The sequence below is a fragment of the Notolepis coatsorum genome, assembly GCF_963971535.1.
Source record: "Notolepis coatsorum genome assembly, chromosome: 18".
Classification (NCBI taxonomy): Eukaryota; Metazoa; Chordata; class Actinopteri; order Aulopiformes; family Paralepididae; genus Notolepis; species Notolepis coatsorum.
The window spans coordinates 76781971-76800796 of NC_140182.1; the positions used below are offsets into that span (position 1 = coordinate 76781971).

Sequence of the window (18826 nt, forward strand, 5' to 3'; positions counted from 1 at the left end):
TAAAAGCAAAAAGAAAACAACCCCACACCATATATCGGGTCAAAGTATCAGCCTACTTGGAGCTGTCTGAAAGGATGAGAATGTTAGTGGTGTGGTGGAGATATTACCAGGGCCTAAAAAAAATAATGGTTTGTTTCCGGTTGCCGACCGACCCTGCCGATTTAGGTGCGACCCAATATATTGTATGAGTTTAAATTTTTTTTTTTTTTTTTTTATAAAGTTTCATAGAAATCTTAGTCAAACCTTTAGTATTATGGATGTTAAACATGCTGGCAGAGTACATGCATCCATGTAGTTGTGAACATTTTAATTAAATAAAGAAATTCCCTATCCATAGTCGCTGTGGGAAAGAATAAAATAAAAAAATAAAATAAAATAAATTCCCTACCTACCCATGGCCTTAACTGACAACCAACAGGAAACAAACAATATTTTTTGTTATGCCCAAGTTCCCAACCTTTTGTATTGTGCTGCTTTTGACCATTTCCCTGCTGTTCTTGGAAGAGTATCTGGGTGAGGAAAATAGTCTAATTGGAATCAACCACAGGGCATATATCATTGTCTCAAAGTTTTGTTATGTGAAGTCACCTGTAAATTACTGACAAAAAACACAGAATGGTTAATTAGTTCAAAAAGCACAATTCTATGATGGAAAAATATTGTTTTTCCCCACTTAGACCAGTCATCCATTTGTTTCTGCCACAGTCCCCAAAAGGTCTTACTAAATCCGCATTTGCACCGAAACTACCAGGAAGTTGAACTCTTTAATTGCTGGGAACTGCAATTAACTTAAATTGAGGTGCGGCTCAAATGGCAATCTTTGAATATTTATTTATATTTGGGAATGCGAACATTTCATCTGCTGTTCATACAATCTAATTATAACTAAGATATTTGCTGAAGATCACTTTTGTGCAGATCACATTTGTGCATAGATCACTAGATGAATCAGTTGATTAAAAATACACATGACGTAAGCACATAGCCACATACGTGTTTCCATTACTTAGTTAACATCCATTAGTTAACATCATTGGGCAACATTTTATAGCAACAATAGATCTTTTGTGCATAGATATATTGGCATATAACATTCCACGTTCGCATTTCCTGGTTGAAAGCAGATGACATTGGCAAAATGGACGTTAAATGTCTCTTAACACTTTCAGTGCCAAGGGTCCGGTGCCCCGGAACCCTGTTGCGTGCCACCACCCACTTCAATGATGGAGCTCTCATATTTGCGAACGCATAAACTATATCTTAAATTATGGCTATGTGTATAATATGGCCGTCGCTTATCAATGACTTGTTTGCAGTCAACATTGTCGAAACGGATTCTTTTTTAATCTGTTCATTTCTGTTTTATACCATTTTGAAAAACGCTCGTTTTATGAAAGTTCCAGAAAATTTCAGAAGATTCTGTGATAATCGCCCTTTACTAGAATATACTGGAATACACAAAAAACGTTGTAATTTTTTATTATTATTATTATTATATTATTTATGAATCGTTTTCAAATAAACGCTAGATGTACTTATGCACGCTATAGAAGCGGGCTGAAAAATCGATTATCTATTTCCTGATTCAGCACACACACACACACACGCATACACACATAGGGCCCACGTTGATATATCTGTGGAAAAAGCTCAGATTATCCCAAGACTGGTAAAATAGATTCCTTACCTCAGATCAGATGTTCTCCAAAAAAAGATTATTCCAATTCCTGATCGCCATTCCAAATATCGATCGCGTTTATTGATCCAACACTGGGTACTGGTGGAAACACACATTATCCGCTGTTCTGCGGCTCGGCGATGACTTCGATTGTCTCGGGTTACTTGTCAAGTTGTCTGACAAGTAAAATGTGGAAGCAGTACTTTTTTCTCCTCCATGCGTTTCATTCAATCCAATCCAAAGTGGTGCAGTACCATCCGGAGAGACGATAGGGGGTGGTATTTTCCCAATGGAGCTCAGAGAGAGTTCCAGTGGTAACGTGAGGCTAGATGGATGAAATATGAATGGAAACTCTAATAAAAAACAATCAAAGGAGATCTCTCGTCTCTCTGGCACTCAACGGTTGGCATGAACTAACGAGAAATCTCGTCCTTGGCACTCAAAGTGTTAACGCATAGCTCAGTTAACAAATAAAATGAAAATACTTTCCTGAAAGTTCCTTGACTTTGAGCAGGGTCTTTTTTTTCTTTTCTTTTTTTTGATCTTTTTCCTCCGATTTTCTTTCTCCCATCCCAAATGTTAGTCGTATGCCAATTCCCAATCCCCTTCCTGGTCGCTGCGCACTTACCCCCCACAGTCAGATCATCTGGGAGAGTGGAGGCTATCACATGCTTCCTCCGACACACGTCCAGCCAATCAACCGCTTCTTTTCACCTGGCAGCGCGGATCCTCCCTGAGAGGGCGTAGCGTGTGGAAGGATCACACTATCCCACTCAGGTCCTATCCGCGCTTAGCAGGCGCCCCGACCGAACTGTAGGAGTCGCTGTTTACAACGACCCGGACCCACCCCGCCAGCCTCTCCCACCCTCTAATACAGCCAATTGTATTAGTGTGAACGGCCAGCCAAGCTGGTGACAACCCCGGAGCTGTGAGCTGGATTCGAACAGGCGAATCCAGCTCACAGCTCCGGGGTTGGTGACGAACGCAATCTCCGCTACGCCACCTAACCGCCTTGAGCAGGGTCTTTTAACCTCTTAACAGGCAGGCAGAAAAGTGGCCATTTTATATCTTTAACTTGAGAACTGCATACTTTTTTTGCAAAGCTTAGCCTTATACTTTATACGTATAGCACATGCACAAGCCTGGTCTCTTTTGAAAGATAACATTCTGTTATCATATTTGCAAAAAAGGAGAATCACTTTTAGTGCTAATGAAATAGAGTAACAGAGGTTTGAACTTGAGTTGAACTTGTGTACTCACATTTTTCTTTAGTGGTTGCAAGATTCCATTATTCAAGCATAGAGGTATGCGCTAGCCTGAGCCCGCGGTTCCATAGCCTGAAGTCTTATGTAGTACAGGTCCAAATTCAATAAAGATCTGTTCAGAAATTAGTAGGGGTGTAACGATGCATTGATTAATCGAAATGCATCGATTCTAATGTGTTAGAAAAATATATATATATATATATATATATATTTTTTTTTTAAATTTAGCATTTTTTTAGCATTTTTACAGCTTTTATTGGCCACGCAGGACCGACAGAGGAGAGGGCGAACGGGAGGAGAGGTGGGGAGGACATGCGACAAATAACGACGGGAGCTGGGATCGAACCCGGGTTGGCCGCGTAGGTGCGCGAGGCACTATGGTATATGCGCCACGAGGGCGCCCCTATATATATATATATATATATATTTTTTTTTTCTTTTTTTGTGTATTGTTTTTATTGACCTATAGTCCTCATGCTGAGTGAATTAGTTCCCCCAGCCACATTTGTGTATTCAAATCTTTTTGGGGAATTAACTGATAGAAAATGTATCTAAAATTAATCGAATCGAATCGTGGTCAAATGAAGAGATTTCATGATGCATTGAATCGTTGCCTGAAGAATCGTAATCGAATCGTTGTGAGGTCGAATCGTTACACCCCTAGAAATGAGTGTTTGAGAGAGGTTTTAGTAAACAGACGCCAAAAGAAAGTGTTCCAAAATCCATTTCTGCCATCCACCTCTGTCCACTGTGCGTTCTGAAGTCTGAGTCACAACTCATGTTCGCTCGTCAACTTTCACCTACTTCCTATAATCTATTGTTTTTAATACAAATAGACCTCCTGTTCACTGTAAAGTGCCACGTTTTGACATATTGAGCTTTAAACTTTAAGTAAACATTTTTGGAACTCACAACACGCAACCTAAAACCTCTCTTTCCAAACGCACACACACAGAAAGGGAGAATGCCCCTTCCCCAGTCCCCACTAATGGACCTCTGCTGTTCTCTCTGGCTCTGATCAGCTTAGCTTAGTTAGCTTACGCTAACGTAACGTTAATTTCTGTCTTTAACGTGACATGGGCATAAAGGAATGGCGAGGATGCAAGGCATGTTAGATGTATTTGACCCGTTGTGAAAAAAAAACAGCAGGCACTTATATAGGCGGACTCTGGACCTATGCTGTGTAACGTCTACACACGTGGAGCTACTGTTGTTGGGGCCGGGCGGATGGGCCATGCAAAATAAATGGCTTGGTTCCGGTTGCCTGCCGATTTAGGTGCGACCCAAATTTATTTTATGAGTTAAAAAAAAGGATACATTTTTTTTAATAATTTTTAACAAAGTTTAGTTAAATCTTAGTCAAAAAGTGCAGTCTATGTCAATAATGAGAATATATAAAAAGCAAGTATTTCACAATATTTGCACAGCTCTCTGATGTCAGGATATTGAGTAGTATTTAGGGGTGGCATTTTTAATACTACTACCTTTGTACATTGTACTTTTGTAGTACAGTGTCTTTGTATTTTAACCTTTAGTATTATGGATATTAAACATGCTGGCAGAGTACATGCATCCATGTTATCGTGACATTTTTTATTAAATAAAGAAATTCCCTATCCATAGTCGCTGTGGGAAAATTTTTTAAATAAAATAAATTCCCTACCAGTACCTACCCATGGCCCTAACTGACAACCAACAGGAACCAAACAATTTATTTTGTTAGGCCATAGCTCACCAGGGGATTTTCAAAATAAGAGTATCGCAATATGAATCGATCTTTTTACGTTGCATCGATCCTATTGGATCATTGATAATAGATCGATATATCGATCTGGATCGATGTATCGTCCCACCCCTAACTCAGTTCTCAAGCCTATACTGTCCAACGTGGTCATTTGACATGCGGCCTGTAAAAAGACGCTCGCCTGACATATTGGCACGGAATTGGTTGAGTGAGGTGGCGTTCGAACGGCGGCAAATGGATGTTTCGAACAGTATATTATATGTTCGGCGAAAAATGCAGCCCGAGCCGGTAGACGCTTGCAAAGTGCCGTGACATGCGCACAAGTGCAAAACGGGACATATACGTCCTGGTGTGTGGTAAGAGGTTAAAGTCCTACCCTCAGAGCAGGGTCTTTTTAAAGTCCTACCCTCAGAGCAGGGTCTTACAGTCCTACCCCCAGAGCAGGGTATTTTTGGGGGTAAGATAATCTACTAGAACTTCTGTTTAGACCCTGGTCCTAAACAAGTCCCTAGTTCCTGAACAAGTCCCTAGTTCCTGAACAAGTCCCTAGTTCCTGAACAAGTCTGTAGTTCCTGAACAAATCCCTAGTTCCGGGGGAAAGTTTAAAAACTATACTACAATCTACTATGCTACTATGTAGGGGTGGACGGTATGGTCTAAAATTTATATCACAGTATAATTTGAAGCATAGACGGTAACGGTATATATCACGGTATCAGTGTTTCCGTTAGAATAATTTTTTTTGCCTGATAGGCAGGCTATATAAAGAATGACATCCTCAAGGCATGTAGATTTATAATATTTTAACTTAAAACTAGGCTACTTTTGCGTATACAGTCATTATATTCCAAATAAAATAAGTCCTGAGTCGAGACTCCGTGCTGCTCCCATTGCCAACAGTGGGGCTGGATGCTGGATTTTGCTAGAAGCATATGCAGCTACAGAGCCGCAGAGTAGGGGCGCTTTCAGGTCCGGTCACAGGCCCGCTCAACAGCTCCCCCCACCCAACGGCTGAATTTCCAATGGCTGAATTGGAGTATTGCACTGAGCAATACTCCAATTCAGCCATTGGCAATTCAGCCGTTGGGTGGGGGGCGCTGTTGAGCGGGCCTGTGACCGGACCTGAAAGCGCCGCTGGCTCTGCGGCTCTGCAGCTGCATGCTATTCGCAAATCCAGCATGAGCCAGCTCCCGCTGCAGCCGTCGTTATCATAACACTACACACATATCATAATGTTTACAGCAAACTGTAGTTGATCACCAGGTATGTTTTATTAACGTAGAATAATTCATATAAGAAAACCGATAGGGAAATCACTTACCTTTCTCCACTGGTTAAAAATGCCAGGAACTGAAATTGAAACTTGCTGTGCGCCGCGGTGATATGTGTTTATTATGAAATGACAATTGCGTGTTGACACGCCCACTGCGCGAAGCCTCCTAAATAACTTTTTCCAGTTTGCACATATCTATTATCTATGACTAATTCTATCTATTTTTAGGGGCAAATGCGAGTGAAATAGTCGCGCTGTGGTTACATGACGTCATTGCTATTTTAGAGCTGCTCTACCGGTTACACGGTATAGTCAAAATCCATACCGTAGAGCAAATTCATACCGTTTATACCGTCCACCCCTACTACTATGTCTTTACTACTATATTTATATTACTATGTACTGTGCTACTATGCCTATACCTCTATTATGCTACTATGTCTACACTATTATCCACTCAAAGTGAAGCACTCAAATTCGTCACTGCTAGACGAACATAGAAGCGAGAGTGCAAATGTAACGGCAAAGTGCAATTTGAAAACATCTTTCCACCTCAAAATGTGCTAAATTATAATTTCACAGTTACTTATTTCCTCTGAATATGTACGTTTTGCAGCGAGTAGTTTAGCCGTCACCGCTATCTTTCATTGTTGTGGATTTCCCCTTTCAGGACTACCACAGCGATTCTCCTCTCCCTCATTATGTAGACCAGTCGTACAAAGGCTCTCGCAATAGTTTGAGTGTTTGCGGGGGTGGGGTTCGACACAAAAGCAAAGGGCCAGGAGCTTGCATGACTTTGCCCCCCCCCCATCCCCTACAGGCCCTGACGCTCATTGCCGTAGAGCGCAGCCTGCCATGGATGTTTTGCATGACTGTTTCCACATGGTGTGCAGAGAAAGAGAGAGAAAAGGAACCAACGCCTATCGGATTGATACTCGGGAAAAGTAGGTCAGTCGGTCAGAGGGCACGGCGGAGCCCCAGCCCGCCATCCTTCACCCCTCGCCCTCTGCCTTAACCCCCTCCCCCCCCCTGCGTTTATATTGCCGCGCCGCCCTGCCTTGTCCCTTTTGGCTGCCCTAAGTTGCCTCCCCTGAGGGCACACCAGAAATCCCCACTAGATCTACCCCTCCCCCTTTCCTTGACTCACACGCATCCAACACATCACTCAAAGCGCGGCCCAGCTGGAAGACCTCAGGAGGAAGCTTCTTCATTACCTTTTGTTGAGTGATGTGAGTCAGTGGAAAGTTTTCTCAACTCTCACACTCTGTACGCTCTCTGTACCTCTCTGTCTGACATTCCTACTCTCCCACTCCCTCCCCCTCTCTCTTTCTCTCCCTCCCCCTCTGTCTTTCTTGCTCGCTCTCTCCCACTTTTTTGCCCTCTCTCACTTGCCTCTCACAATGGGTTGAGTTTCCTGGACAACGTGGCTGGTTGCCAGGTCTGAAGGGAGGCTTTTCCTCTGGGCCAAGTCGCTATAGGCCTTTGGCTTAGGGTTTATTCTTCTCAGGGTTGGCTACGCAGACTGATGATGTGGTTTGGCTGGCTTTATAGTAGGGCATGGTGAAAATGTAGGTTATACCAGCGAGGACCACCCCCTTCTTAGTCCATGAGTCACTTAATTGCTCGGTTCGGTCTTAGTTAGCCGGGAAACGGGTTAGGCAATTTGTGTAGTTTCTTTGTGCTCTCTTCCATGCTGAATGAGTTATTCCCTGAAAGATTAGATTTACACTTCTCTGCTAAACACTGGATTTAAAATGGGCCCCCTCTGCATGATCGTGTGTGTAAAAAATACAATTTTACCTATCGTCGATTAATCGTTATCGATTAGTTGACTAAGTCCTATAACTATTAGTAGACTAAGAGTTCCTTTAGTCGAGGATGGCTCTAATACAGTGGTTTTCAAACTACGGGTCGCGACGCAAATTGGGGTCGCGGGTAGGTGACAATGGAAAGTAAAAAAATATATACATTTTTTTATATAGTTGTATGTTCTGGCAACATATTTTGGCTAAATATGCCTTGTTTTATAAATGTGTATTGATAACATAGTGCTGTAATTACATTTTCTAATAAATATGGCATGATCAAGTACAACAATGTGTGCTTTTATTTTGATATTCCTTAATTCCACGTTGAAATTTACGCGATACATTAACTCATTCAGCGCCATCGCTTAATGAGCCAGGGGGCGCTAGAACGCCATCGCTTTAATCAATGGGGAGACTGCGAGATTTGCGAGTGCTTAAAATATATCTTATATTATAGTTATGGGTCTAATACACCCGTCGATTGTCAGTGAGTTGCTTCCAGTCAACATGCCCAAAACAGATTGTTTTTTCATCCGTACATTTCCGTTTTATACCGTTTTGAATATGAGTATAGTTTTGGTGATTCTTAGTAATCCCAGGAAAAGATGCGATAATAGCCCTTTAGTGGAATATTCTAAACACGTTGTCATTTTTCGCCTGATTATCGAATCTTCCTGAAATCAACGCTAGATTATCATTATTATATTTTTTATCTACTTTTTCTCCTTTTTCTATTTTTTTCCCATCCCAATTACCCGCTGTGCCAATTCTCCCCTCCCCTGTCTTGAACGTTGCTCGCATATGCCCCCCACTGGCCGGTTGTAGGGAGGATGGAAGCCTTGCATCACGTCTCCCCTCCGATACACGAGGAGGCAGCCTGTCGCATCTTTTCACCTCCCAGCGCGGACTCTCATTGGCGAGGTGTAACGTGTGGGAGGCTCACACTACCCCTGCCATTTCCTGTCTCTGCTGTGCAGGCGTCCCCAACTGACCTGTAGGAGTCGCTGTCCACAACGTCCAGATTACCACCCATCGACTTCCACCCGCCAACTCTGCCAATTGAGTTAGTATGACGACCGGCCCATGCCGGAGGCAACGCAGACAGCCGGAGTCGAACCCGGTGTCTCTTGCGTTGGTGACGAGCGCAATGTCCGCTGCGCCACCCAGCCGCCCCACTAGATTATCATTATTATCCTTCCTCGTCCATACATGAAATGGCCCTCGTAGCGTGGCGCCACCTCCTGCACTCAACGGTAAACAGCCACTTACCTGGTCTCTGATGTAATGCAAAAGAAATAATCCAATTATCTGATCGCCATTCCAAATACTGCTCGTGGAAGTCCGACCCACATTGCCCGGCATTGCATTATGAAGGGGGGGGGGGGGGGGGGCGGCGGGCAGCATCGCAGATGTAACATTGTAAACGCTAGTCCTGCCGGAGTATTTAAACCTCGCCCGCACGGCTCAGATCGTCCCAGAAAAGAAACTACACCATTTCTAATGGAGTGCAATACCAGCTGGAAGGCGTAGGCGGCGGTATTTGCCCTTTTGCGAGCTCGGACCCATTCCCAATGATAACATCAGGCTGGATGGATGCAAAATGAATGGATATAGCTAATAAAAGAAATAATGATTAAAACCCGAGTTTTCTCGTGATTGGCGCTGAACGGTTGGCGAGTTAACCCGACTTTTCTCGTGACAACCGCTGAATGAGTTAAGTGTGGGGTCCCCAAAAAAATTCCTAAATAGAATGGGGTCACGGTATGAAAAAGTTTGAGAACCCCTGCTCTAATACAAGCAATTGACCCATTTCAAGTCCCGCTCTCTTTTCTTGATCCTTGATCACAACTGTTGCTTCCCTCAACTGTTGCTTCTCTCTGGGGGGGGGGGGGGGGGGCACTTTTCCCCCCTGTTAACACTTTGAGTGCCAACAACGAGATTTCTCGTTAGTTCATGCCAACCGTTCAGTGCCAACGACGAGAGATATAGTTTTTTTTGTTTTGTTATCGATTTCCATTCATTTTTCATCAATCTAGCCTCACGTTACCTGTGGGGATCTGTCTGAACTCGAACAGGGAAAATACCGCCCCCTATTGTCTCTCCGGATGGTACTGCACCCCTTTGGATTGAATTGAATGAAACGCATGGAGAAAAAAAAGTCCTTCCACATTTTACTTGTCAGACATGTAACCGGAGACCTTCGAAGTCATCGCCCACCACTAGAACAGTGGAAAATGTGTGTTTTCCAGTACCCAGCATTGGATCAATAAACGCAATCGATATTTGGAATGGCGATCAGGAATTGGAATAATCTTTTTGGAGAACATCTGATCTGAGGTAAGGAATCTATTTTACCAGTCTTGGGATAATCAGAGCTATTTTCACCTATATATCAGCGTGTGCCATATGTGTATGTGTGTGTCTGTGTGTGTGTGCGATCAGGAAATAAGATAATGGATTTTTCAGCCCGCTTCTATAGCGTGCATAAGTACACATATACTATCGATAATCTAGCGTTTATTTGAAAACGATTCATAAATAGGCCGAAAAATGACAACGTGTTTTGTGTATTCCAGTAAAGGGCGTTTATCACAGACTCTTTATTTTCTTCTGGAACTTTCATAAAACGAGCGTTTTTCAAAATGGTATAAAACGGAAATGAACCGATTTAAAAAAAAAAAGAAAAAAGAAAAAATTCCGTTTCGACAATGTTGACTGCAAACAAGTCATTGATAAGAGACTGCCATATTAGACACATAGCCATAATTTAAGATATAGTTTATGCGTTCGCAAATATGAGAGCTCTATCATTGAAGTGGGTGTTGGCACGCAACAGGGTTCCGGGGCACCGGACCCGTGGCACTCAGTGTTAATACCTAAATTAGATTAGATCCAAATGTATTGTCATTATACAGCACAAGTAATTACAGTACAACGAAAATAAGTTTGGCATCCAACCAGAGCGCAAATGTAACAGTAATTTAAAGTGCAATAGTATTATACAATGTACATGTGATTAAACTGCATATACAACATATAAATTAGTACTACTGAGTAATAGTGCTGCTAATCAGATGTATGTACAGAGTTGTAGTATTACTATGTACAGTGATACAGGTATAAAGACACTATGGTAGTAGGTTGTACTGGTCAGCAGCGTAAGTAGTAGGGAGTACCGTAAGGGATATGTACAGATATAGTATCTACAGATATGTAAAAAAGGATTATATGCAGGTATATAAATCAAATTATATGTACAGACAGACGGATGTGGATATATAGATGTATATATACGGTAAGAATAAATGTGTATACTATATACAGCATTATTGTACAGTTATATGCAGTTATATTCAGTCGGATATGAATATATATATATATATATATATATATATATATATATATATATATATATATATATATATATATATGCAGTAAATAAATGTATATACAGCACTATATACTAGTACATGCTATCATACGAAGTTATATGGGTAGACTATAATATGAGGTAGGTTACGTAGTTATGATTACAGTGTAGGGCAGTTGTAGACGGTGAAAGCAGTAGGTAGGTATAAATGTGAGTATAGGCAACAGAGTTGTACAGTATGGTTAAATCTTAACAGGCGCCATTGGTCATTTATTCACCGGTCAAACTATTGAGTCTGGACTCCCTGCAGACAGACAACCCTCAGCGTCGAACGGACTCCTATGATTCATAGTGGGCCAGACCTCTGTTAACCGTTAGCGTGCGTACAGAGCTCTATTTTAGACTCTAGGTCTCGGTCAGTTTGGAAAACACTGGACAGTGTAAAAGCTCTGGCATCTAGGGTCGGGACCAGGCTCGGTTTGATAATATTTACTGAGGATGGCCAGATAATCTTGATATTTAAGCATTTAAAAACACAATATATGATCATGCGATTTATTTTGTGTGGCGTGTTACAACAATAAATAACAAAATGTTGAAATTGAGAAGTTTTGAGTTTTTTTAACAACAGAAATGTTTTTTTAGGGTGGCGTACCAATGTACAGCACTGCGGTGCAACACGGCCGTCCCGGGTTCGACTCCCTTTGCCGAATGTCTTCCACCATCTATCTCCCATACATCCTATCTCTCTCTGCCGGACTGACGAAAAAAAACAATAAAATATCTACCAAAAACCAAAAAATATATATATTTTTTGTTATTACAGAGAGAATTAAGTACCGGAAAAAACTCTGTCTCGGTTAAACCCCCCCACGCCACCGGTAGTTTGTGTTGGTCTATTTGGCCGTGTCGTGAAGGTGACTGTTGCCGGGTGGGTGGGTGGGTACAGGTCCGCGTGTCGGGAGGTCAGCGAGGACGTCTGGAGTCTGATGGATGCTTCACACGTCTCCAGCGCCGGCCTTTTCTCTGTCTCGTCATGCGGCGGCTCTTGTTCTTTTCAGTCGGGGGGGAAAGTAGAGGCCAGAAGCTGCACACATTCCTCTCAGTTCACAGTCCTGCGGCAGGAAGAACAGGGGCCCTACGCCCCAGAATGTGTGTGCATGATGCAGTATGCATATATCATATTCACGTGTGAGCACTGAAGACATCGTCCACATTCTCTTATATGTTGAGGTGAACTTATAGCACAAGTACAGTACAACGAAAAGAAGTTTGGCCTCTAACCAGAGTGAAAATGTAACAGTAAAGTACAATAGTATTATACAATGTACAGGTGATTAAACTGGGTATAAAATATATAGATTAGTACTACTGAGCAATAGTGCTAATAAGATGTATGTACAGAGTTTTATCAATACAGTGATACAGGTATAAAGACACTATGGTAGTAGGTTGTACTGGTCATGGTCACCAATGTAACTAGTAAGAGTAGGATAGGGATGGGTACCGAATTCGGTACTTTTAAAGGCACCTACCGAAACACGTCTGTACTACCGAATATCGATTCACGTGAGATCTAACGGTGCCCATTTTCGGTTATTTATTTATTTAGTTTACCGCAAAACGAAACCACACGTTAAGCGGTTCAGCTTGTGCAAACCAAGCATTGCCACTTTGTGTGTGTGTGTGTGAGAGACTTACTTACTAAGTGTAAGAGACCCGCTAACATACGCTACACCATAGATATATAATAAACATAATTATGCGTTACACTGCCCCGGAGCCTTCTGAAAAGATTCATTATATCTGCACTGCCCCAGGTGAGAGACAACCAAACGTGTAGTGAAGACCCGCCCTACTCTGCCTCTGATTCGCAGACTGTGGGTGGGGGAATGTGATTGGACCAAAGCAGAGTTCAGTTGACAGACACACAGACAGTGGAGCAGTCGACATGCAGAGTGACAGAGACACTGCTCCTGCTTGCAGTTGAGATAGCGGAGAATTTCGACTCGTTCCATGTTGGCGCTGTCTCGCAGTCGCAGATAATACATATGAAAAGAATAATTTGATGTGTGTGACTGACTGTGTATATATTAGAGGTGGGCATAGATTAATTTTTTTAATCTAGATTAATCTATCTGCAATCCTGGATTTAATAATAAAAAAAAAAAAACTGCAGAAGGCATTCAAAATATGTGTTCTACCCAAATAATGACCAGAAGTAAGTCCTTACTTTTTCTTTCCTCATGTTTCTCAGGCCAGGTGGCCCATTACACCATGAGCCCATCTCCCGTTTCCAAAATGCATTACAGACTGTTTGAAAAAGCTGTTTTGCTATGATAATTGGTAATGAAATATCAAAATAATGTTCAATAAGATGTACTTGTGTTTAATAAGTTGTTTTATTCAGAAGTTAACACAAATAAATAATATTACCAGTACAGTACAGTATCTAGCACTCTCGGGAGCAAAACAGAAAGAATCATTTCAAACTTGAACTATGTGACATGGCTTGAATCAACTGCTCCAGTGGAGTTGCTCAGTGGCCAATGGTGTCAACTGTGGGTGTGAATGGAACTGTGTGAATGTGAAGCAGGGCGTTCCTGAAAAAGAGCATCTGTGCTCAGCGAACCTACCCTGGGTAAATAAAGGTAAAAAAAAGAAAATGTAAAAAAAAACATGTTTTTTTTTTTATTTTTTTTTTTATATTAATGCGTTAATTATATTATCGCGCGATACTAGTATAGCGTTAACGCAGCACGTATATATATATATATAATAACTTTATTTGTATAGCACCTTTCATACAGGGGATTGCAGTTCAAAGTGCTTTACATAGGGGTGGGACGATACATCGATCCAGATCGATACATCGATGTAATTATCAACAATCGAATCGGATCGATGCGATGTAATAAGATCGATTCATATCGATACTCTTATTTTGAAAATCCTGTGGCGAGTCTCATATCTGCCCAAGAACAACAGCAGTAGCTCCGTGTGTGTAGATGTTACAGCATAGCATTCTCCCTTTCTGTGTGTGTGTGTGTGTGCGCGCGTCTTTGGAAAGACAAGATGAGGTCAGAGGAGTTTGATGTTTAAATGTTATTTAAACATAAACAATATAATACATAATAAATGTAGGCCTATACATGATCATGCAACATCAACAAATTGTTGTAGGAACGGTTTGGGAGAGGGAGGTTGTGAGTTTTGAGTTCCAAAAAATGTAGCTTAAAGTTTAAAGCTCAATATATAAAAACGTGGCACTTTACAGTGAACAGGAGGTCTATTTGTATTAAAAACAATAGATTGATTTTCCTTTAAATGTCTGGAAGAGCTCAAAAATACAAATGTCAAATGATATTTTCATTACCTTTTTTTTGTTGATCTAAATGTTACCGATTGTGTTAAATGGGCATATGATATCATCTCATATCGATCGCAGGCACCTGAATCTAATCGTATCGTATTGTATCGTGAGAGACTTTGTGATATCGGCAAATATCGTATCGTTGTCCAAAGAATCGATATCATATCGTATCATGATGAAACTGGTGATTCCCACCCCTAGCTTTACATCAGTAAGATGTAAATAATAATACATTATTTATTTATTAAATATGAAGTTTGGATTTTTTTTACAACTGAGGTAGGTAGATAACATTTTTAGAGACTAAGTACCGAAAAAAAGGTACCGTTGGGTACCGGTATCGATTCACAGGTACCGGTACCGTATCGGTTCAAATGTGAACGGTACCCATCCCTAGTTAGGGATATGTTATGGATAAGACCTCGTCCACATTCTCTTATGTTGAGGCGAACTTAAAAAAAAAAAATTACATTTCAAACCCCCGCAGTAGCCTACTATTCTTCCACTCAAACCTTGTTTCGTTTTTTATGGTGTCTGTAGATAAAAAAAAAAATAGCGTCCTGTCTGGTGTTATCAATGTGGTGTTATCAATGGACGCATTAAAATGCTTAACGGACGGACATTTTTCAGAGCTCGTCTTCTTGCCAAAGTGCTAACAGGATTAATATTCAAACCCTTCATACAGTGAGAGACATGAAGTAGGGCTGAGCCCAAACGTTTGAACGTTCAGACCTTCGTTCATTACGTTGGCATTCGAATTCTAAATCAACATTTGAATCTTTTATTTTTTATTAAAAAATATATATAAATTTTCTTATATACATATATATATTTTTTTTCATCCGTCTATTCATTCTGTTTAAACCAATGTGGTTTTTCTTCACAGTTGCAGATAAAGATTAGGCTACACTAATATTATAGTATTAAAAACTGAGTTATATTCATAGAAAGTTGATAAAAAAAAACTAATTTACCGGTAATCAGATTAATCACTTTATTCAAATTGAGGATTTAGTTATATATATAAAAAACGTTTTTTTTAATTAAAAACGAAGGTTCGAACGTCCATTCGAAAAACCCTGACGAAGTTCGAATCCCAAAAACAGGCTTCGGGGACAGCCTTAGTGTCCAGGGTTTCTGACCTCGTCCTTAGAGGAACTGCCAGTAACTACAATGCAGTTGTTATTTGTTATTTACTCACCATATCTTGCTAGATGTTCCCCATGTTAACACTTCCTCCTTCCAATTTGCTGCTCCCAGCAGTTGGAACGAGATGCAAAATACTTTGGAAAATGGACAAATATATCCCCTTCACTACTTTTCACAAACAACTATCGAGTTGTTTACACACACCTGCAACTGTCACTCAGCCTTTTAACTGTAATTTGACTGTTCTGCTTCATGTATGCCCCTTTGTAATTTTATTTGGTTGTTTGATGTGTGTTTTAATTATTTCCCTTACCTCTGATGTATGTACCATCTGTCTCTTTTCTATTTATTAAATGTATAATTTTTTTGTCCCCATTCCCTGTTACCCTTCGAGGAGACCTTTTGTCCTCTCGCCAGGCCGTCATTGTAAATAAGAATGTGTTCTCTTAACTCATTGAGCACCACGCTATTTTCCCATCTTTACTCAATGGTGCCAGCGTTATTGACCATTTTAGCGATGTTTGCAGACCCATCATGTGTTCTGTATTATAGCTATGGAGACCATAGTATGGCTAATTTGACAGGCATTGTTTATAGTCCAGAGTGACTAACCAGTTCATTTCTACATACTGTAGTTTGTGCGCTCTTACACGCTAAACATCGCCCCTTTCCTAAATAATCCAGTCTTTTTTCATAGATCGCAAGATATGACGCGTTATATGCATTATGCCCAAATCGTTCTGGCTGCTCGCCCGAAACCCCAAATACTTCCAAATAGGGATGCTCGATATTGGCTTTTTTACCGATACCGATATTGTCCAAGTTTTTTTGCATTTTGTACATTTTAGTTTTGTATAGTGTATATTTTGTATAGTGTGTTCTTTTAAATGGTAAATGGAGCATTTATATAGCGATTTTAATTAGGGATGCTCGATATTGGCTTTTTTACCTATACCGATATTGTCCAACTCTTAATTTCCGATACCGATATCAACCGATGCCGATATATGCAGGGTCCCCCCCCCCCCCCCCCCCCCCCCCAAAAAAATGGAATAATTTCAGGTAATTAACATTACATATGTCTTGTTGTGGAATTAACATAACATTATGCATACTTTTTACAATAAATAAAATCAGAATTTGTTCTTACTTGCTTACCTGGGTAAATAAAGGTTATAGAAATAAAAAATTTAAAACCGATACCGATATTTTCCGATATCACATTTTAATGCCAATATCGGCTGATAGTATTGGTAGGCCGATAATATCGGACATCCCTACTTCCAAATCAAAGGTATATACCATTTGAGGGGGGGGGGGGGGGGTACAGAAGCATGTTTTACATAAAAAAAAATACCAGCAGGTTAGACCTTACCTCAGTCAGAAAGTACTCTAAAATGAATAAATCCCAGTCGATCCCATGGCGATCGCAATTACTTGTGTATATTGGTAGGGCTGACCTTCAAATCTTTTTATGGCAATCGAAGCTTCGAAGCTTCGAGATAAAAAAATAAATATATATATATATTATTTTTTTGTTATCTTATGTTGTGGGACTTGTACATCACTTTGGTGAACTTTGTTGTTTTTAAATGTGCTCTATAAATAAAGTGGATTGGATTAATTAATTAAATGAATAATGAGTCGAGAGCTGCGCTGCCTGGGCGGCTGCTCTCCGTTACACAGCCAACAACATTACATTACATAATTATGTTGCAACCTTCGTTCGTTCCATTGAAGGCGCAAGATTTTGCAGGTGGGAGGGGGGATAATTTTTTTGGAATATATTTTATTTTCCTTCAAATCCCGTGCCCATCGAACGAAGCTTTGCAGTATTTAAGACAGTCCTATATATTGGGCATGGCTACCATACGGGAAATAATAGCTCTGAGGCACCAAATTTTCCACCGATTGCTATGTTGTGATCCACTCCTAGGCGGAAACAGCCGGAGTGGATCACAAGACAAGTGATATCCCCAGTTCCCATTTCAAAAGGTAGGCGATACTGCCACCTGGTGAGATTCGATCGTCATTGCAATTCCAACCTAGGCAGATGAGCCAGGGAGACCTAGGGAGCTCCGGCTGAGTTTATAGAACGGGTATCAAAGGAAAAGGATCAAAACCCGAGAATTCTCGGGTATGGTGCTCAGCGCATGGCGGCGAAACCCGACTTTTCTCGGGTTTGGCGCAGAAAGTGTTAACTGACCTGCCTGGTTAAATAAAGGCAAAAAAAAGAATTAGGCTGTTCTGCTGTGATCTCCTCCTCTACTTTGGTTGTAACATCAACTCGTCATTCTCCCGTCCCTCCCTGCAGGATCGCAAGCTGTCCAAGGCGGAGCGCCAGCGCTTCAAGGAGGAGGCGGGGATGTTGAAGGGGCTGCAGCATCCCAACATCGTCCGTTTCTATGACTCCTGGGAGGGTCCCTCGAAGGGCAGGAAGTGCATTGTGCTGGTTACGGAACTCATGACTTCTGGCACGCTCAAGACGTGAGTCTCGAATGTCCTGGGACACGCATACCTTATATACACATATACAGAACATATACAATTGCAAATAGCAGCATGGGGGAGGGGAGGTACAGGTATGGGCAGGGTAATAGTAGAAACTAGAAAGACATAAATATAGGCAATAAAATGTTATCTGAATATAAAGAAATTGGAAAAGTAAACTGTGTAAACAATATAATTAACTCTGAATATAAAAATATGAGAAAATAATTAACTCTGAATATGAAAATATGAGGAAGCAACATAATAAATACATACAAATTCAACATTGATTAGATATTCACGGTGCTGATGTGTCCCCGTCCTCGCAGATATCTGAAGCGGTTCAAAGTGATGAAGATCAAGGTGCTGCGGAGCTGGTGTCGGCAGATCCTGAAGGGGCTCCACTTCCTCCACACCCGGGCTCCGCCCATCATCCACAGGGACCTCAAGTGCGACAACATCTTCATCACGGGCCCCACGGGGTCAGTCAAGATCGGAGACCTGGGCCTGGCCACGCTCAAGAGATCCTCCTTTGCCAAGAGTGTCATAGGTACGACCCAGGTGCCACTGCTATCTCCCTTTTAGTAAAGAAAGTTGCAATCTGAGAGTATCTTTTCTACAGTTCAGGACCCTGTGTGTTCGTATTGAGCAATGTTGGGATTTTAGGGACGGTTTT

At 41.2% G+C, this 18826-nt stretch overlaps 1 protein-coding gene across 2 annotated transcripts in view; it reads left to right on the forward strand.

The window, feature by feature from the left end:
- Positions 1-18826, forward strand: part of LOC311244966 (serine/threonine-protein kinase WNK1-like) — an 82137-nt gene that overhangs the window by 27786 nt on the left and 35525 nt on the right. For both annotated transcript variants that reach the window (XM_084334680.1, XM_084334681.1), the window contains exons 3-4: positions 17975-18147; positions 18480-18700. In XM_084334680.1, the coding sequence (XP_084190806.1) occupies positions 17975-18147; positions 18480-18700 (394 nt within the window). The remainder of the gene's footprint in view (positions 1-17974; positions 18148-18479; positions 18701-18826) is intronic.